This window comes from Symphalangus syndactylus, chromosome 9 (assembly GCF_028878055.3).
Source record: "Symphalangus syndactylus isolate Jambi chromosome 9, NHGRI_mSymSyn1-v2.1_pri, whole genome shotgun sequence".
NCBI classification, from domain to species: Eukaryota; Metazoa; Chordata; class Mammalia; order Primates; family Hylobatidae; genus Symphalangus; species Symphalangus syndactylus.
In genome coordinates, this window is record NC_072431.2 from 137,725,959 (window position 1) to 137,747,376 (window position 21,418).

The following is a 21,418-nucleotide window of genomic DNA, read 5'->3' on the forward strand; positions in this document are numbered from 1 at the left end:
GTCTAGGCTAAAAAGGTGGAGATTGCAAACCCTGTGGATCATATTTGGTCCACAGTTGTGTTTTGTTTGGCATGCAGTGTTACATAATAACTTAAAAAGTTGAATTTAGTTGCAGTATTTTAAAATCTAGAGATCACATGTAAAAACCTAGACTTCCAGCCCCCCTTGAAAACTTGTCATTTCTGGAGACATAGGTCTCACATTTCTACCTTGCAGCTCTGTCCCCCCACAGACAAAGCATCTCCAGTACACCTACCTCTGCCCACTTGCTTCACACATGCAAATTACTCATGTAAGATCTGATGGCACTCAAATTCGAGACCTCTAACTTTAGGGTTCTGCAGCATTCAACCACCAAAGTTGTGGTCTATATTTACTCCCTCTGTAATCAGTCTTCGATGAAGATGAAAATGATTGAAGATACTGGAGGAAAATCCAACTGGTTTTGATCTTTAAATGAAGGCTACACCTTTATGCACACCTTGAAGGTTCCCATTCATTTAAGCAGGTTCTCGTCAACAATTTGAAGAGGCACACCTGTGTTGTTTTAGCTGTTGTCCACCTATCTCCCTAAGGAGCATGTTGCTTTGATCCTGTAAGGGCACTGTTTTAAGTTCCAATGCCTATAGGAGCCAGGTAGGCTTCCTGAATGACATTGGCCTGGGATTAGAAAGGAACTGGGAGCAGGAGGGGGTCTGTGGTAAGCTGCAGACCGTGAGGCCTGTCCAGAGACTGCAGCTGCTACTCAGCCCTGGCCAACTGTTTCCACACAAAGATGCGGGCCTGGTACTGCCTGATCTCATTTTTCAAGAGAAGCCAGAAATCAGGGTTCTTTTTTATGTTGGCAATGAATGGGAAATTTTAAAAAACGCTGCGTGGGCCAAACAAAATATGTCTGCAGGCTAACTCCAGCCAGTTTGCAGCCTCTGAACTGAAGGAAAGGCATAGGCTTTACGAATGAAGTTCTGCCAGGCACGCAGGCTCCAGACATTCTGCTTAACAGAAAAAGGGGCAGAGGAATAAAGCATTTGTTTTCATGATTTTCTGTAACATTACCATAAAAAGGTCAAATTCTTCTTCTCGTCGAGCAATCATTTGGTTCAGAGTCTCATCGTCCGGTACTTCATCTTCTTCCTGGGGTTAAAAACAGTGATTTAACAGGTTTTAGGAGAGAGGCTGGACAGCTGGGGCAAGGTACAAACAAGTAAGTGATCTGTCCTCCAGACCAGCGGGGTCCCATTTCTCAAGCCAGAAAGAAAAGGGAAGGGGTTGCTGGATTTAGTACTTGCCATTATTATTTTACAAGCTATGAAAACCATCTTCCCAGAGCAAAATCTGTTCAGGGAGGAAACTGTGGTGCACTATAAGAAATATGAGTTCTCCTGCGTGTGTATCTTGATTCTGTTCCTTTTAAAACAAGTTACTTAATGTCTCCCCATTTCGTGACCTCATTGGTCATATGGGTATGACATCTACTTCATATGGGGATGTCAGATTTTAATAAGGAAATCCATATGAAAAAGTACCTAACATTAATTCTTTTAATTCCATTTACCTTATGCCAAATATAAATGCTTATTTTCAAATCCTTACAAAAAACACAAGTATGTGAAACCTTGTTACTAGGCACTAAGACGATAAAAATCACATATATGTGCCAAATATATAGCCTTTGAAGTGTGCTTAATATATTTCTGTGGGTATTATTGTTAATGATTGGAGCTATGGATGGGATAACTAAAAAGGTATCAGTAGCGAAAAAAACTCTCAAAATTATACTTAATTAAACTAATTTAAATGAAGCAGAGAAAGCAATTACATATGGGCTAAAATTTTCATTTTCTAGTATGTCAAACAAAGGTACATTATCTCTCTGCTAATTCCTCAGAAACCAACAGTTCTCGGGATTTTCAGCAATGTTACGGGATGACTTCCACACTTTTAAAAAATGATTCTAAAAGTTGGGCATATGCTACAGGACTTATCTTCCCAAATTATTTTTATCATATGCTGAGTGGGCTTGTTAAAAATCAAACGCGGAATTTCAGTGTATCAGCCGAGGGAAGAAAGGGGAAAACACAGAACTTCAAACATCCAATTTCACAAACTGTATGTTCAAAAAGAGGCAACTTGTTTTAGAGAAAGAGTATGAGTGTACTAGCGGCTCAAATGAGACGACTACGTCGGCTCCCAAGATAATGTCTTTCGCACTGCAGGAACTTAATAAGTGTTAGAAATGAATGCAGTCCAATAAAGTAAAAAATCTACAATTCAAGATAATAATTATTTCTGAAAAATCTTCTAGTTTGCCTCCAGATTAATCAAAGTCAATTTGTCTAAATATTACATTTCATCTGAGAAGGACACAGACTAGCTGGGAGTGGCTTCAGACTTCACAGTACAAACTATCTGGTAATGTCTCCTCTGGTGAACAGATGTCCCGCTTCGCCTACTTTCTCCCTAGAACCACACATTACCCTCTCATCACCTGTACAATGAGGGGCTCAGACAACCGCATGCCCAAGATGAAAAGATTCTCTTGTAAAGTGCCCGTTTATGACCTTCATGGAAAACCAAATAGCTGGAAGTGCTCAATGCATCTTCCTGGGTTCTCTGTGCCCCAGCACTTCATGGTCACATCAACCATGGTGATGCCAGCCCATGTTGTCCTGATCTTTCAGAACCTGAGTCTTTAACTGCAGTCTCTGAGTGTTTTCGAACATCTTTACATCAGGACACAGGCCCCCCTGAAAATGGTAACATTTTTCTGACACACTGGCAGCCAAGAAGGGACAGGGAGCCTCAGCAAGGCTGCTCACAGCTAGCCTTGCTGGCAGGACAACTGGGAGGGGAGTGCACTTCAGGCCCCATCTGGCAGCCCTCGGGCCCAGGAGAGATCAGCATCTCCCTGCGGCTTAGGAAGGCTGGAAAACTCCAGGCTTCCTTGATTCTCAACCAGATCAGGTGCTATTTTCACAAGGCCTACACAAAACAAATAAGCAAAAATGTAGTGAAGACGACTGGCCAAGTGTCAGCTCCGCTCATATCTGCTTTGTCACAGTATAGATCATTCGTCATATTGTTTTTTTGGAAATGTGCAAGTGTATAAACAACAACAAAAAAATCACCTGACAATTTGAGTCCATATCTGTATCAAATATTCAATTTCTAGAATCAGAAATTATAAATTATTTGAGATAAAAATTTTTTAAATGTGTGTGGATAGTGAGTGCATGTGCATATGTATTTTTTTAATCATTTTCATGAAACTCAGTGGATAGCTAATCAAAAATATAAGACCGACAAATTAGGAGGCATAATACAAAAGTGCTCTTCAATTTGCAAATGGGTTCATTTCAGGATTCCTTTAAATATCAAGCTTTACTTCACATTTAGATTCATTTTAGAAAAAAAAAATATACAGACAGTCTTTGGCTTAACAACGGCTAGACTTAGGATTTTTCGACTTTATAATGGTGCGGAAGGGATGCACACTCAGTACTCCACTAGACTTAACATGGGGCCATGTCCTGATATTTTCAACTTATGATGGGTTTGTCGGGATGTAACACCATTGCAAGTTGTGGAGTATTTGTCTATAAGACTTTTAAAAGACTCAGGTTCATAATTTATAGAAGAATGCAAAAAACACATATCCTATTTAAGGCAAAAATCAAGTAATATATGCAATGAAAACAGTATTCCACACAAATATGTAAGGTAGACTTACTCTTCAATTTATAAATATGGGCACACACAAAAAAATACGTTCAGCCAGTTTTATGATAAGGACTTCTGCTGATATTCTGTAGTTTGCTACACTATATGCATATGTTTAAAAATCTATTTCAAATCCATTTTGGAATATTTATTATAAAATTACTAACACTGGCAATCTAAAAATAATACAAATGACAACTCAACATTCCCCTAATAAAAACCTAATCAATGCATTCTTCATACAACCCTGACAAATAAAGGCTGTTTAACCAGTATTTTTCCCAAACTTCAGACAGCTCTTAAAGAAAAATTTAAAGCAGAGGTTAAGGTCATGCTTTCCAAGAGCAAGTATAGCTAAATGTGCAGAAGATGGCTGTGAAGGTTTGTCCTACAAACATGTTGAAGCTCTGTGATCCCTGATCAAAAGGCAAAAGAAACAGAGGGCTCTGGAGGATGAGAGAAAGCAGCCCCCTTCCATTTATGTCTTGTCTCCTCCGGCTGATTTTGTCCCTAAAGTATCCTCTCTGCAGTTCTGCATCTGCCCTACAGAAGGCAGCACTGATGGTACAATAAAGCAGCTGGTTTTACCACCCTGGGAAAAAGGAGGGAGCACCCACAGGCCAAGCCTTGAGGTTCCTCTAGCAATAGCTCTTAAGACACTCATTTTGGATAACTTTCAGAGGCTTTCTGTGGTTGAGATCTAAAACAGCAGTTTATTTCTTCATTTTCATTAATGCCAGCCTAGGAAGTTTTTTAAACAAAGGGATTATTCTTAGTCCTTCAGAGACAAAAGGCCACTGTTTGATTTCATAAACTTGGGGTTTTCTGTAATACCTCATTTTCCTCTTCATGCTCCAAGATGGCCTGCAGGAATGCCCTCCGCTCGTGGCTTGAAGACTTTTGGTCAAACATGCCTGCCTGGATCACTTTCTGATCCACGTTCAGCTTGTATTTTGCGGCCGCGAGGATCTTTTCCTCCACGCTGTTCACAGTACAGAGCCTCAGCACCCGGACCTCGTTCTGCTGCCCGATGCGGTGAGCTCGGTCTTGGGCCTGCAGATCCTGTTTGAGGGGTCAATATGCTATGAGGACTGAGATGCCTGGCATAGGCATCCAAAACCAGACCCCACCCCAGAGGGAAATATGAAAGGGTTCTGTATTTCACCTTCACTAAGGTAAGATTTTGCTTACATTTTAAAAATACACAAGCTACGTTTGGAAAAATTCAATGTCATTCCTAGTTGAAGAAAACTGGGTTTAAATTAACCAAGCCAACTGAAATACATCTCAGGTTTTGAAATCCAGGTATCGTACTGTTTTTTTTTTTTTTTTTTTGAGACGGAGTCTGGCTCTGTCACCCAGGCTGGAGTACAGCGGCGCGATCTCGGCTCACTGCAAGCTCCGCCTCCCGGGTTCACGCCATTCTCCTGCCTCAGCCTCTCCGAGTAGCTGGGACTACAGGCGCCCGCCACCACGCCCGGCTAATTTTTTGTATTTTTAGTAGAGATGGGGTTTCACCGTGGTCTCGATCTCCTGACCTCGTGATCCGCCCGCCTCGGCCTCCCAAAGTGCTGGGATTACAAGCGTGAGCCACCGCGCCCGGCCTGTATCATATTGTTTTTATCTGTCTCTAGGTTCCCCATCAGATTTAGTCCATATCTAAAACATAAAACAAGACACCAATGTCCGAAGTCAGAATTATGACTTACGTATCACCTACAACTAACCTTAAGTTGCAAGAAACGCCTTTTCTTTGGTGTGATGTGTTGAAGATTATTTTAAAAATTTCACTGAGTTGTTGTACATTCAGGTATTACACATACATACATCTTAACACACACACACATACACACACAGTGATTTCTCAGGTAGTTAATTTCCTAGAATCTAACCTTATCAAAGACTCGGTCTTCAATTTGGGAAATGAAAAAAGGATTGCTAGTTGGGTAGTCAACTGTTGAACTTTTGGGGACAGAAATTTGTCACTACCTATTAAAAGTGTTAAAACTGTCTATGTCTCTGACTCAGAAATATCAGTTCTGGAAATGTATCCTACACAAAAAATCATAGATATGCAAAAAGATTCAGAAATAAGGATGTTACCTTCTCAGAATAATTTATTATCTCTAATGGCTTTTTTTTTAAAAAAAGAATTAAACATTCAACAAAAATGAATTGGTTATAGTATCCTGCTATATGTATGTATCAACAAAGTATCATAAAAATTATATTGTAGGAGATTTAATGACATAAGTGAGAACAAATTAAAAAGAACTGTGTGCATTCTGGTCTTACATGTGCAAATTTATCTATATAAAGAAAAAGGAGGACAAACACCAACATGCCAACAACATAAATCTCCAGGTGAGATTATAGGTGTTATTTCATTTTCTTCACTTTGCTTACATTTTGCTTTTTTTCTGCTTTAAATGTTACTGATATATTAATAAGAAAAAAGCTTTAATGAAGTCTTTAAATAAAAACCTTCATGAGCCCATGAAGCAGAGTTACCTAATTTTACAGCTACATAATAAAAACTTCTTGGCATGTGGCTTTTATTCACTGTGGTGCAGGTGATGTTATCTGAGCCGATGCTAATTAGTTGTTTACACGTCTCCCATTAGACTGTATAGATTTTAGGGCAAAGGTCTGTTTTCTGTATCCCACATCCCTGGCACCATACTTTGCAGAAAGCTGATGCTCAACAGCTGTAAACCCGTCTTCTTGACCAGACAAGTCTCCTGGTCACCTGTTGTAGCACAAGAAGGCAGCAGGCAAAAGGCTGCCCTGAAGATTTGTTTTTGCTGCAGGGACCTTTCAAATTAAGTAGCCAATTCGGCAAAACTTTTTCCTCAGCAGATATTTGAATAAGTTAATATAAATATCATAGTGCTAAGCCATGAAAACAGCTGGGACCCATCTATATGAGATTCTTTTCTAAAGAGGAGAATGTAAGGTGGATCATTCAAATCCAAAGGGGACAAAAAACTCTAAAACACCCTAAAGTTCCTTTTTAAGCTTTTAGTTCAACCGTCCCTCTCAACGTATCTTCACCAGACCTGCTAACAGCAGTCAAGATGACAAGCTCTGTGTCATCAAGCTTTTCACTATCTCCTGGAACAGAGGCCAACAGTCTGCAAAATGGGCGCAATAGTAAACATTCTATGCTGTCTGGCCCAGAAGCAAAAATTGAACAACCGTTCTCACCAGAAGGCTGATACTCTTTTTCCCCACCATTTTCTAATTTAAACTTTAAAAAATGAAAACCATTCTTCACCTGTGGGGGTGCAAAAACAAGTGGCAGGTCAGACCGAGCCCATGAGTAGCAGATTGCTGACCCTTGTCCAAGAAGATGCTGGCAAAACCACAAAAATACTAATTGCAGGGGGCAGCAGAATATGAATAGAACAGGTGAGGAGGCAGGACACATGGACAACATACGAACAAGGTAAGACATTACAGAATCCTTGGGAATTTGCTGCAATTAGTTTTGTTTGGTGGTGGTAGCAGTGATGTGTGTTTGTGTGTTTCAGATCACCCATCTAATTGGAAGGTCACAAAAGCTAATATTTCTAGGCTGGAGAAGTTTAATGAAATGTAAGCTTGAGTCTCTAAGCCAAAATGTGGGGGAAAATATTGTGACAAAGAAGTGCTGTAATTATTGGATGGATTACTCAATATTTCTGAAGTCTCAATTAGGTGGTCTGTAACTTCATCACACTGACTTAGGTCTGATACTACTTGAAGCTAAGAGCCTGGTCTTAGAAGAGGGTCTGCAAGCTAAATGTGGCTGACCATTCCGTAATAGCAACACAGCTGCAGCTCCGTGGGTAAAAAACACAAGTACCAACCCATGTTTCTAATCGGCAGTTTGGAAATGAGAGTCTTGGCAACCTGGAAGGATTTTTTTTTGTTAATTCCACAATCATGAGTTCTGTATTTGCTTCTGGGTAGGGTCCTCAATTAGCAACATTAAGGCCTCTATCTGTCAACCTATGTCAAATAAATCCCCTATTTTCACCAATGTGCCTTAATTTTGATTCAACATGATAATGCATACTTACAGAAATTTTTCTTCAATGCATGCTGAAATTAACCTGATAAAAAACCTCCACAATTTTCATTTTGGGGGCTATGCAATCTATATGCAAGGGTGCAAGGTAGAAAGAGCTCAAACCCAGTATTCAAACTGAAACCTAAACAGACGTGGGTGTGAACGATCCTGGTGGGGTGCTCATGAGCAAGCTAACATTGACTGGTTTCCTTATGTAGAAGATATTTTGAGGATTACTTGAGGTGAGGTAGGCAAAGTGCCTAACAATATTTAGTAGAGTTCTGTACCTTTTAAATGAAAACTCAGACGGATCTTTATCACTATAAAATCACTGATTCCCGAAAAAGAAAAATTTGACCAAACTAATGGTCATGTTCAGTGACAGATGAAAAATCTGGTCAGCTCAGTTTATTCAATCAGGTGGAAGCGAATCTACCTATGGCAGCTAGAAATACTTGCAGAGGCCCAGTGTGAGGAACCTGTTGTAAATTCCACCAGAGAAAATCTGGGATCCTGTGTTTTGCTGCCAAAGCTTTAGTTCACATGTAGTTAAGAGGGAACTATTTCATGTTACTGCAATTTACTTTGATTCTAGAGTTCAAAGTTTTTAACAGAGCTAGAGAGAAAGAACGAAAAAAAAAATGAGAGGCGGGGTAGGGTGGAACATCATACAGATGTCCCAGAGTTATTTTCCATGTTGAATTAGCATTTCCTGGAACAGTAGCTTTTAGAATTTATACTGTGCCAGTGAAGGTAAACATCTAAGAGTCAGTGGAAATGCTTACCTCCGAAGACAGAATACGAGCAAACTCTCCATTCACCTATAGATAGTCCTCAATACTTACGTACCAGCAAGGATAATCTAAACATCCAATCACATTGAGCACACCAGGAGGAGAGGAGTCACATCACGTCTTCCTTCCTCCCCCTTAGATACCCAGCCTAGCTCAGTGCCTGCTGCATAATTCAGATACTCAATAAATGTTTGTGGAACAAATACTGAATCCATAATGCTAAAAAGGAAAACTGCAGATCTCTCACATCAATATGAATTCTACCTGAGCCTTGGAATGAAACACTTTTATATATTTATAAAAATATGTAACCATATTTCCTGAAGACTTAGAACTAATACATTCTGTGCTGGTGGTTCCCAATCCTTTTCAAGATCAGAAAATTTTAATAGTCGCTTTAATTTATTCACCTACAGAGAATGGTAAGTACATGCAGTGCCCCAGTGTTGGTAGTTTGGGCCCACAGTTAAGTCTTTAAATCAGTGCTCCTCATCTGTATGATAATCTATTTTAGAATCTCCTGGGAGCACTCAAAGGAAGCACCTAGCTCCACGGAATAAGAAAACTGGGGTGGGGTGTAGGGAACAGAAAGCAGGCATGTACATTTTTTAAAAGCTCCCTTATAATTCTAATGTACCCCTGAATGCAATTTCCTGCCAAACGTGACGCTATATGGCACTGCCACTCAATCTTCATAACCCAGTGAGATAGTGTTACTGTTGAGAACACCAGGGCTCAATGAGGAGCCTGGGAAAAGCTCATGTAGAATTCATACTCCTACGTGAGGGTTGCCATTTTCTTTTTGCTTTTTTTTTTTTTTTGGAGACACGGTCTTGCTTTGTCACCCGGGCTGGAGGGCAGTGGTACGATCATGGCTCACTACAGCCTCTGCCTCCCAGACTCAAGCAATCCTCCCACCTCAGCCTCCTGAGGAACTTGGGACTACAGGTATAAGTGCCACTGTGACCAACTAATTTTTGTATTTTTTTGTAGACACAGGGTTTCACCATGTTGCCCAGGCTGGTCTCAAATTCATAAGCTCAAATCCTCCTGCCTCGACCTCCCAAAGTCCTGTGATTACAGGCATGAGCCACCACCCCTGGTCTTCATTTTTACTGTTTTGAATTCAACATTTGCTCCAGTATGAATCAAATCTTGACCAATATCATCTTATCCAATATCCTACAGGCAAATGCCTCACCTCCCAGAGTAATTTAGTAAACCAGTGCCATAAGAGACCCACTCAATTAAAAAAAAACAAACCATCAAAGTACTGCTTTAAAACGATAGCCCTGAACTTACCTGGCTAAAAGAGCTTTACAACAATAAATGCTCATTAGAATATGTTTTGATGATGACTTTAAACAAAACACAAAATAAAAAGTTATCTACCGTAATACTAACTGTTTGGCCTTGGGGAAGTTACTTACCCTGCCTAGGATTCAGTTTCCTTGACTGCAAAGATTCAAATCATATTAACTGTCTGACAGGGTTGTCGTGAAAATGAATGAAAAAATGCCCAAGAAGCTGACACAGATTAAGGGTCCCATAAATGATGGTTGCTATTGTTCTTACTGCTATGATTTTACAACATTTTTGATTTATCCCTCATTAAATATACTTTGTTCAGTGGCAATCCCAAGAGATGGGATTAAAACTAAGCAGAAACTAAGTTTTTCTACCTCAAACTTCAGCTCTTCAAAGGCTTATGTGGGACCTCGTATCTATGCTCTAAGGGAGATACGAAAACAGCCAGTAGAATTGGCTCCAAGAAAGCAACAGCCCACTCGTTTAGGTATTTGCTCTGTCCCGTAAATGTGAATAATGAAACTGATCATCTTTTAGTTGCTCTCCAGAGGGAGGCCTGGGCACCTGAGTGGGACATGCAGACCTGATGAGGATTCCAGTCGCTGTCAAAGATGACCACTGTATCAGCTGCCTGAAGATTTAAGCCCAGGCCACCAGCTCTTGTGCTCAGCAAGAAAATGAAATACTGGGATCCAGGTTCATTGAATTTCTTCAGCAAAGCAGCACGATCTTCAGACTTGGTGGTGCCTGAGGGGATCAGAAAAATTAATTTCCCAATTAACTCTTGTCTGAAAATGGCACAGAACGAGACAAAAAGGCTTGCTTCCTTCGAGAAATATACCCAGACTCCTCCTAACACTGGTGAGGTAATTTCCATGTACTTCTGGAAAAAAAAACTTTGAACATTTTGCAATTATAAAAAAAAGAGAGAAACAGCTTAAACATTTCTGACAAGGCACGTTTGCCACTTTACAAATTTTACAAAATCCTTACTCTCACCTAAAACAATGAAAATATTTTTTGGATTTATTTCTGTGATTTATAACAACAAATAATTTTAAGAATACACACAACTTCCTCTCTCTCCCTGTCTCTCTCACACACACACACACACACACAAACACACACACACGTGCACTTAAAACTGTAATAATGGCTTAAAGAAACTTTGCCAATAGGCATTAAAGCAAGGAGTTTTTTTATGCCAAGAAAATAGAAAAAAAAGGAAAGTTCTTTTCTACTACTTTACCATTTGGATTACTACTAAGTATGGTCTGGTTGGTAAAAACATAAATTATGAATAAAATTTTTTTTTGCAAATGGAATAATTGTATCCTTGTTAGCAAGACTTAAAGCCACAATAATCCCCACTCCCACAACAAGAAATCTCTTAGTCTGTTTCTCACGTTATCATCCTGCTATGTTGAGTTCAAACCATGCTAAATCAAAACCAACTAAACAGAGCAGCATGTTACATATTTGGGGGTGGTTTGCCCCATGGGGTCTGAAGAGGCTCCAAAATAGTGAATAAGCAGAGAGTACCAAACCTCAGAGCCTGGTGCTCACTTTTGGGGCATTCTTGCATTTCAGATGAGCCACTCAATCACATATTATTTATGTGTAATGTATTTACCCAGCCATTTCATGAAATGCATTGTGGAAAGGGAGAAAAAAAAAAAAACACCAGTATTCCATCTGAACGTATTTCACCAGAAAAGCTTAGATGCTGAATTTTGAAAAAAGGCTTTAGGTTGTTGGGAAATCTGTATGCATGTTACACGATAGTCCCTGACCGGCTGCTATTCAAATATTATTTCTACATGCTGTTCGTTTTTTAAGGATGAAAACATACCAGCAATTTATTTCAGAGGATTAAAACATTTAAGTGACTATAGCTAATGAATCAAGTTACTATGAGGGCCAAGTTCTCAAACATGGGGACAATTTGTTTTTCACATTTAAAAAAAATAACAAATGCCCTCCTGAAGAGGGAGAAAACAAATCACTTCCCTGCATACAGCAAACAGGGATTAGGAATGAGGGGTTTGGGGGCTCTCCTCATTTAATGGAGTCACATTCTTTAGACCCAATTTACTTTCTACGTTAGGTTTCGAGGTTAGAGAACCGGTGAGGTCCAACGCAATCAACTGTCCCAGTTTAGATTTTGGAGGACGGGCACTAAACATGCCTTGATGAGTGAGCTTTCAAATGTGGGGCTCTTTTTTCTTTTATTTTCAGAATTGGCTTTCTGAGATCATGGTGAACTATCTGTTCACGACGCCAGTGGAAGATATGTCTGCTGTGAAACCTTCTCTATCATCGTTCCAGCTGCAAGAATTTTTTTAAAAATTACTCACATGGATTAATGGTTCACGTATTTCTCCTCTGCCTTACACTGAATGAAAAGCCACAGAAACCAAAAATTTCTTCTAAAATGGGGAAAGAAGAGATCACAGCATCTGTGCTTCTGAAAACTGGGTACAAAAACTATACATCTATACTCTCAGGATAGAAGTTCACCAGTTTTCATTAACTGAAAATGAACCAGATGATAATCACATGGATGAATGAAACCAAACAGTTAATCTCATCAGGTCTGCCTGCCCTGCATGCTTCTGGTTTCTTGCTTTTTGTTATTTTTGTTTTCTCTTTTTCCATGAAGCTGAAGGCTGCAGTAGCTGAAGGTCTTGCTGCTGAATGCTCAAACTTGACCTTCACTGGCTACTTTACAGATAACATGCATATGTCACCATGATAATGGTTACTTCAGTTGTTTTTCAGGAACTTTGGTCAGCTCTGTCCAGTTCAAACCAGTTGATACCACTGACCCTTAAAATGGGCCTGAGCGCAAGTGCTCAAGAGATGGCCTTTTGATGTTGTAAAGCCAAAAACTCCAGCAACAGATCATGCTGACACTGCCATTTTCTGCATGTATGTCCTAGGAAATGCCATGAACCCTGGCTATGCTTGTGTAGAATGAACCTGTGACTTCATTTTTCCCCACTGCCAATCACCTTTCCCTGTGCCTTACACCAGCCCACTTCCTTACCCCATAAATATCCCTAAACCTTATCTTCAGGGAGGTAGAGTTGAGGGCTGTTCTTCCATCTTTTTGCTTGGTGCCCTTGTGAATAAATCTTTTCTCTTTTGCAAAACCTGTGTCACAGTGATTGATTTACTGCACGTGGGCAGAACAGACATGGATCTGGCCAGTAACATAAGATATAAATGCCTACTGGGATGAAATAACCTTATATGCAAAATAAAGCACTGAAAAACAAAAGGAATATCCAAATAAAATTATTTGGTCAAAGGAGTTTTCAGACCCTATACCACATACCTCAAGCAAACAGGCCAACCACATATCTGGTGTGTATTTAAACTGTATAGGCCAGGCACGGTGGTTCACGCCTGTAATCCCAGCACTTTGGGAGGCCAAGGTGGGCGGATCACCTGAGGTCAGATGTTCGAGACCAGCCTGGCCAACATGGTAAAACCCCATCTCTACTAAAAATACAAAAGTTAGCTGGACATGGTGGCACACATCTGTAATCCCAGCTACTCGGAAGGGTGGGGCACAAGAATTGCTTGAACCCAGGAGGCGGAGGTTGCAGTAAGCCGAGATGCACTCCAGCCTGGGGGACAGAGCAAGACTCCGTCTCAATAAAAATAAAATAAAATAAAATAAAATAAATAAAATAAAATATAAAATAAATAAAATAAACTGTATAAATAGCTGGGAACTTGACAAATTATAAAAAACAAATAAAAAAGATTGAGTCATTTTTCACACAAAGCTATGACATTTCTTATCACAAGGTTTGGAATTTGCTAGAAAACCATTTCTGTCAAAGATTTCTTTTTAACAAATTTTTTTTAACAATTTTTTTTTGTTAAATTTAAATTAATAAAATTTTTAATATTGTTCAGGGAGATTCAAACTACCACGTAAGAGTCTCTCCAAAGGCAGACACTCTGCAAGTGGCTCAAGATTTAACGTGCTCAATACTAACATCAGTTTCATGGTCTTTCAGACTTTGATACATAACCAATTATAAGCATACAATTAATAAGGCAACTGTGTTGAAAATTACAGAATTTACCAGAAGGAACACACTGTCAGACTTTCATGATGACTAATTTTAACTTAGTTTCACCCGCTTTTAGAAAGTGTTGTCTTCTGGGATAAAACCTCACCACTTGCTCTCACTCAAAAATCATTTCCAGTAAAAACAAAAACTATAATGGAGTATTAGCTAAATCTATTCATGCAACCATAATCTTTGCAGAAAATTTCTGCTTAGCTCTCACCAAGTGATTTTTTTCCCCTAAAGTCAAAATCTGAGACATCAAATTCAGCAATGAAAATCTGAAGTCATTTTAATAATTGGGTGGCGGGATGGGGGACAGAAGGGGGTCCAGCTGGAAGTGTGTGTACTAACTTATCTGTGTGTATACTGATTGTTTGTCTATTAGTTCTGTCCACCCTTAAAAGCAATCGCTGCTGTTTCTTACAGAAAGATGCCTTTTCAGTTCCATCTGTAACATGTTAGGCAATTTGCTTGTCTGTCTCCTTCCACCTAATGGTAAGGACTCTGAGAGCAGGAACAGTGAATAGTCCGTCCATCCTGTATCTCTAGTGCACGGTGGTTTGCAATTAGTCAATTGAAAATTTTAAATAAGTTCAAAATCATTCTTAAAATGTTGTAGCTAGAGAAGAAGCCTATATTTTCAGAGATGGGGTATACCTCTCCGGATCTGCTAAAACTGAGCTAATCTGGAATCAAAGAGATCCAAGTTAGAACCTGATTTCACCATATGCCTTTGTTTTCTCATCTCTTAAATGGGCATCATAATGGCACACTGGTTGACAGGGATAACAGTAGCTTATTTATTGAGAAAATCAAATTAATAATGCACATGAAATGCTTGGCCCACAGTCCCACAGAGTAGGTGTTCCATACATGTTAGCTGTTGTGACTATTATTATTAATAACAAAAGGACAGCAGCCAATAAACTATTAAAGAGAACCTCTCAGGCTGACAAGAAAACATGAGAGCAATTTGCTTCCAGGAAGTCACTTCTTACCAGTTTGATAGATGCAAATATTCCAAAGAAGCAGTCCTCAGAGACCTGAGATTGGAAATGAAATGCCACAAAGTAGCAAGTGATAGTTAATGCAGGACACCTGTGTGGGGCTGTCAGTTCAGGGGAAAATATAGCCCCACAGCCCCACAGCCCCTCACTTGAGCAGCAGGTAAAGGCCAGTTTATCTTTCGAAGGACGAGTGCTGAATTTTCCCCTTTCCGGAGGCAGGGATCCAGTCAAACGAGAAGAGACAACAAAGGAAATTTGCCAACAGAGAAAAACTGTGCCTAATAGGACTGTATTTGTGAACTAAAAATTCACATTTACTTAACCATTCATTCGTTAAGTAATTTGGAGGGGAGAGGTAAAGCGGTTTAAATAATCAAGTTTCATGCCTGTAATCCCAGCACTTTGGGAGGCCAAGGCAGGTGGATCACTTGAGGTCAGGAGTTCGAGACCAGCCTGGGCAACATGGTGAAACCCCATCTTTACTAAAAAATACAAAAAAAAAAGTTAGCCGGGCGTGGTGGCACATGCCTGTAATCCCAGCTACTCAGGAGGCTGAGGCAGGAGAATCATCTGAACCCAGGTGGCGGAGGTTGCAGCATGCTGAGATCGTGCCACTGCATTCCAGCCTGGGTGACAGAGCCAGACTCTGTCTCAATAAAAACAAAATAAAATAAAACAATCAAGTTTGTCAAATGTTATAATTAATTTGAAAATTAATTAATAATACCCTAAGAGGCCGACCATAAAGAGAATTCACCTAAAACCTTAATTCAGAGAACACGTGGCAAGTCTGAGTTTGGTATATATCCAATTACATTCAATTAAGGGCAAAAGGGAAACAAAATGTTGGATGGAAAATAAAGTATTTTAATGAAACATAAACCTTAAGTTTCCCATTTAACAATAGTAATACTGCATTAGATAAATACTGGTATTAGTAGTATCCTCTTTTCCACCCAGGGATTAAATAGCATCCTGACTGTAAATTAACTTCTATTCCTACTTACCACTCTTTGAATGCCATATTTATGCCCTGCCATTGTCTATAAATGCTGATACTTTCAACCTCCAATACATTATGGCTGATATCCAAATCGTAAAATAATTTAGGCATTATCCCTAAAATCATATTTTCTTCCATTAATATTTTTTCTTACTAATTTTTAGGACATGGTATTTAAATTTCACCTTAAAACCAGGCAAATATTTTACATAGCTTGCAAAATCCAGGAAACAATGAAGTCATGTCTCTTAACAATACAACATGTGGATACGTCTTATTTAGAAAGAGAGGCTCTTTAATGATAAATATAATCTTAAACGAATGATTGTATTGTTACAAAGAAAAGTGACATAGCCTTTATCCCCTTAAAATATGCCCTAACTGAAAAAGTTAAAGGTGTGTCAATGTATTCTATATGTTTGGCACATAGGTAACAATCAATTTTAAGAGCAAGGAAGATTTTAAAATTTTAATTTAGTTTAATTTTATTTAAGTACTCATAAGTGACTCTAAACTCATTTGTGTTCATTTATTTGTGGGCTATGCAGCTGCACAAATGAGGTCAGCTTATTTAAAGCTTAAGGATGCAAAAAATTCCTATCTAGAAAAACTGCACCCGATGCTGCTAGTCAATTCTTCAATTTTACCCCTTCTTTTTGGCTGAGATTGGATCTAAGTGCCCATTATCCCTTCATTTTCAGTAGTATGGCTTCCGAGCCTAATGCCTTATGCACTTACCATCAAGGCGTAGGTAAAGGAAGTTCCGAAAAGCAAAATAATCCTCCATGATGGTCATGAGAGAGGTCATCTGGCAGAAAAGCAGCACTCGGTGGTTAGTCGCTCTCAATTTTGGCAGAATACGATCAAGTAGCTCAAACTTTCCTGAGGCCCGATACAGTTCAGCCCTGAACCCAAAAAGTGCAAAACAAGAAGACAGTATTACTTCTGTCTTCTTGAAAAATCCAGCATTGCTTTGCTTTTCATATAGTCCTTTCTACACTGTAAACATTCAATAAGTAACTGTGAAATGAATGAATGAATGAATGAATGAATGAATATGAACTCCGAAGCAATGAGAATATTTAGCAGAAAAAGAAAATATATTCATATAAAACCCATGAAAAGTGCATTGCATATACCAGGTATGATGACAGGTTCTAGAAAGAAAAGGAACCACTTTCATGTTCTTAATACTTTCAGTCTTTCTCTCAACTTATTCTTTCTCCTCGCTCTCTCTCTCTCTCTCACACACACACATGTACACACACACATATATGCCATGTTTCTATAAATTCCTCCTTATTAAGTATATAACTTTTAAAATTTTTAATTCAGGGCACTTAAGATTCATCTAAATACTTATTGATCACCTACTATGTACCAAGCACAGTGCTAGCCATGTATATAATAAAATGCAAAATAGTCCCATTTTACTAAATGGATAATTATAAATTGTAATAAATACTATAAAAATAACAAGTTCCAATGAGAAAACTCACAGCAACATGTGATGCCTTCTTTAGATTGGAGCAGAGTTTGGCAACCTTTGGCCCCAGTCTGCTGTCTGTTTTTATAAATAAGGTTTTATCGGAACACAGCCATACTCACTCATCTCTGTTATCTGGCTGCTTTCACGCTATAGAGGCTGTGCTGAGCAGGTGTGGCAGACACTTTATGGCCCACAAAGCTGAAAATATTCACAATCTGGATCTTTACAGAAAAAGTTGGCCAGCGACTGGTTTAGAGTGTCAGAGGTGACCTCCCTGAAGAGATAACATTTTAGCTAAAACCTGAAATAATGAGTAAAAAGGCACCCAGGTGAAGAAAGGGGGCACTGGGGTGGAGAGGAGGAGATTCCAGGGAGAGGAAAGAGCATGCGTAAAGGTCCTGAGGGGTAAAGGAGACAGAAGGATTTGAGAAATTAAAAATGGTGAGCATGGCTTAAACAGAAGTGAGGAGAGAATACTGGGAGATGAAGACAGAGAGGTGGAGGATGGGACTAGGAACAGACTCTAGGGCTCTATGAGCTACACCGAACGTTTTCCTTTTCAGCGCAATGAAAAGCCATCAGTGGGTCTTAAGCAGCGGAGTGATGAGGTCTGGTGTACATTTTTATAACATCACCATGGACGTCATGTAAGAATGGACTGGGGGAGGACAAGAGTCTTGGATTACTACAGAAGTACAAGTCAAAAACACGTTGGGAGTATGAGATGCAGAGGATGCTGTGATATGGAGAAAGGCTAAGGCAGGGCCTTTTCCTTGTACAGTTCACCCATTTTTTTCTTTTATCAACAGGGCTGTGTTATACAATTAAAACTGAATTTTAGGTGATACTGTTTGGAAAACTTGCTAGTGCACATGTAATCTATAGTACTGAAATGTATCATCTGGTAGTTGATTTTATGACACAGGATATGTTATTTCTAACAGACACATTTTCACACATATGTCTTCTCGATGTCCATCCCCCACTCTGAGAACTGTTCTCCAAATACCCTATAGCCGTGTGTTCACCATGCAACCCTGGCCAAGCTGATGGGAGCAGGAGTAACCACAGAACCCAGAGAAGACAGAGGCAAGGTGAGGCAGGGAAAGTTTAGCAGCACTGCTTCAGGATAGGTTATAGCTCCTGGTTCTTAGCCCGGTGAAACTGTCTGCCCTTGGGATCCAAGAATGATGACTACATCCTAATAATAAATTTTTCAACTTTGCAACACACACACATACACACACACACACACAAACACACACACACAGAGACTTTCTGTTAATGCAGCGTTCATTTTTGTTGTTGCAAGTCAAGATTCTCTTTAACATCCATCGCTAATGAAAAACATTTCTTACACAGACCATACTCTAACAAATGACTATAAAACTGTAAACATTTACAGCAGATGAGAGATTTCTTCTCATGTACATTAATGTCAAATGTCAATGTGAAATTTAATAAGATAAATTCTCTTCAAGCCCAAGCTATACTTTTGGTTATAAATAACAAACCTTTGAAGCTTCAACAACATTTTTAGAATGCTAGGATACTATTAAGTCTATTAAATAAGATCTATGTCCTTTGAATAGCCACTTGCTTAAGGCAAGTAATAATTTATGCCAGTAAAGTAAAAGAGAATGCTGATACCGTTTTGGTTAACTTCTCCACTGAAGAGCACTTAGAGGGCTGGAAGTAAGTATTTGCACAAGAGGAAACACTGTAGAGAGGAGGAGTTATGTAAGGCCAACAACATTTTTTTTAAAAGAAAAAAAAATTTGAGATTTACCCATTGATGACCCCATTTGAATAGCCTAGGTGTTCAGCAAAGGATTCCTTTAAAAGAGAGAGACAGAAAGAATGATTTTAAAAAATGTAATTATTAACTTAATGATTACTCTTTTAGTGAGGTTATCCTACCTTTTTCTATAGTTAAAATAATTAATGAATAAGCAAAAAACTTACAATGAACCAGAAATTCAGTATATTGCATGCAGACTTTTGTTCCATCAGAAATGTATCCTGTGAGTTTCTTCTAATCTCTAGACTCTCAGATAACAGGGTTAGTTTACCCATCACACAGTCACTGAGCACCCACTGGCCCATAGTGGAACCAACAGTTATCCACCCTCTAGGGTGGATCTGAACTCAAGGAATATAGCGTCTAGACTAGAAAAGCACAAAAACAAGCAAATCAGAATTAATATGTATATATAAATATATGTGACAGCGTTTGGCTGTGTCCCCAACTCAAATCTCATCTTGAATTGTAGCTCCTGTAATTCCCATGTGTTGTGGGAGGGACCCTGGGGGAGACAACTGAATCATGAGGAAGGTTTCCCTCATGCCGTTCTCATGGTTGTGAATAAGTCTCACGAGAGCTGGTGGCTTTGTAAGGGATTTCCCTTTTCACTTGGCTCACGTTCTCTCTTGTCTGCCACCATATAAGACATTCCTTTCGCCTTCTGCCATGATTGTGAGGTCTCCCCAACCATGTGGAAGTGTGAGTCCATTAAACCTCTTTTTCTTCACAAATTACCCAGTCTCAGGTATGTCTTTATCAGCAGCATGAAAATGGACTAATACAATATGAATTGTGGAAAAATTTAGCAATAAAAATAAGGGTGATTATATATTATAATTCTTAGTCTGGTGAAATCTTTTCTTTTTTTTTTTTTTTTTTTTTGAGACAGATTGTCACTCTGTTGCCCAGGCTGGAGTGCAGTGGCGCAGTCTCAGCTCATTGCAAACCTCCGCCTCCCAGGTTCAAGTGACTCTCCTGCCTCAGACTCCTGAATAGCTGGGACTATAGCATGTGCCACTAAGGCCTGGCTTATTTTCTGCATTTTTAGTAGAGACAGGGTTTCACCACATTGGCCAGGCTAGTCTTGAACTCTTTACCTCAAGTGAACTGCCCGCCTTTTCCTCCCAAAGTGCTAGGCTTACTGGATGAGCCACCATATCTGGCCAGTTTGGTGAAATCCTAATGTCTCTTCTATACTGTGCTTTCCTCTATTACAAATAAGGTCCTAGATGTACAGCACCCCTCAAGTGTCCAGCTTCTGTTTTCAGAATATAGAACGTAATCACATAACTCCGTCCTTTCTGATTCACAGAAAGAAATACTGTTTTCCATGCATTTCTCCATTCTGACTTTATGAGAAATGACTGTTCTCCATGCATTTCTCCATTCTGACTTCATGGGAATGGCAACCATCTGTGGGAATGGAGAGCAGGTTACACCTTCACATCAACCACCGGCTGTCTCCCTTTTCTGCTTTCCCTCCTCCCTGGATCCCTGCAGCTTTTCCTCCAAGGGGACCAGATCTTTCCCTCTGGGCTCAACAGTACTCTCAAATATGCTCATCATCTATGGCAGGCTCCAGCCCTCTGGCAAAATTAACAGGATGGACTGTGGCCAATACCTCTACTCCATCCCCTAGAACCAAGCACATGGTCTCCATTAGGCTCCATCCCTGTCTCCAAGCAGGATTGTGAAAACCAAAGAGAGGGGTCAAAGGATGCTGTTGGAGATTAGGTAACACCCTCATGTTAAAAATACTGTTTCCATTTCTTGAGTTTAAGGTCCCCAGGGAGGCAGTGAGACCCATTTTGAGGCTCAGCATCTGGCAGGATTTAGTATGAATAAAGGGTGTGTGGCAAACGAAACACAAAAAGGCAAATTCACACACCATCTCTGTTCCATAGTTGTCAATAGATTTGACAATAACTGTGGATCTCTTGTTTCTAGGAAAAAAAAATTGCAAATCAAAGTCTGCCTTTCTACCAACTGCTACTTAAAATGTCAATATGTAGGTAGTGAAGGGCATGCACCTTAAACTTCACTTCCTTCATGATTCCCCCTCCTCCTCTATCCTTTCCCACCCTCCAGACTGAAGCTGGAGGACAGAAGGCATCATCTCCCTTCCTTCCCTACTTAGCCCAGCATGGC

General features: G+C 39.5%; 1 protein-coding gene across 5 annotated transcripts in view; it reads right to left on the minus strand.

The window, feature by feature from the left end:
- SMARCA2 (SWI/SNF related, matrix associated, actin dependent regulator of chromatin, subfamily a, member 2) overlaps positions 1-21,418 on the minus strand; it is a 180,299-nt gene that overhangs the window by 73,889 nt on the left and 84,992 nt on the right. For all 5 annotated transcript variants that reach the window (XM_055294356.2, XM_055294355.2, XM_055294354.2 and 2 more), the window contains exons 22-26: positions 19,256-19,302; positions 16,716-16,882; positions 10,460-10,623; positions 4,555-4,782; positions 1,057-1,134 (exon numbers count right to left, since the gene is read on the minus strand). In XM_055294356.2, the coding sequence (XP_055150331.1) occupies positions 1,057-1,134; positions 4,555-4,782; positions 10,460-10,623; positions 16,716-16,882; positions 19,256-19,302 (684 nt within the window). The remainder of the gene's footprint in view (positions 1-1,056; positions 1,135-4,554; positions 4,783-10,459; positions 10,624-16,715; positions 16,883-19,255; positions 19,303-21,418) is intronic.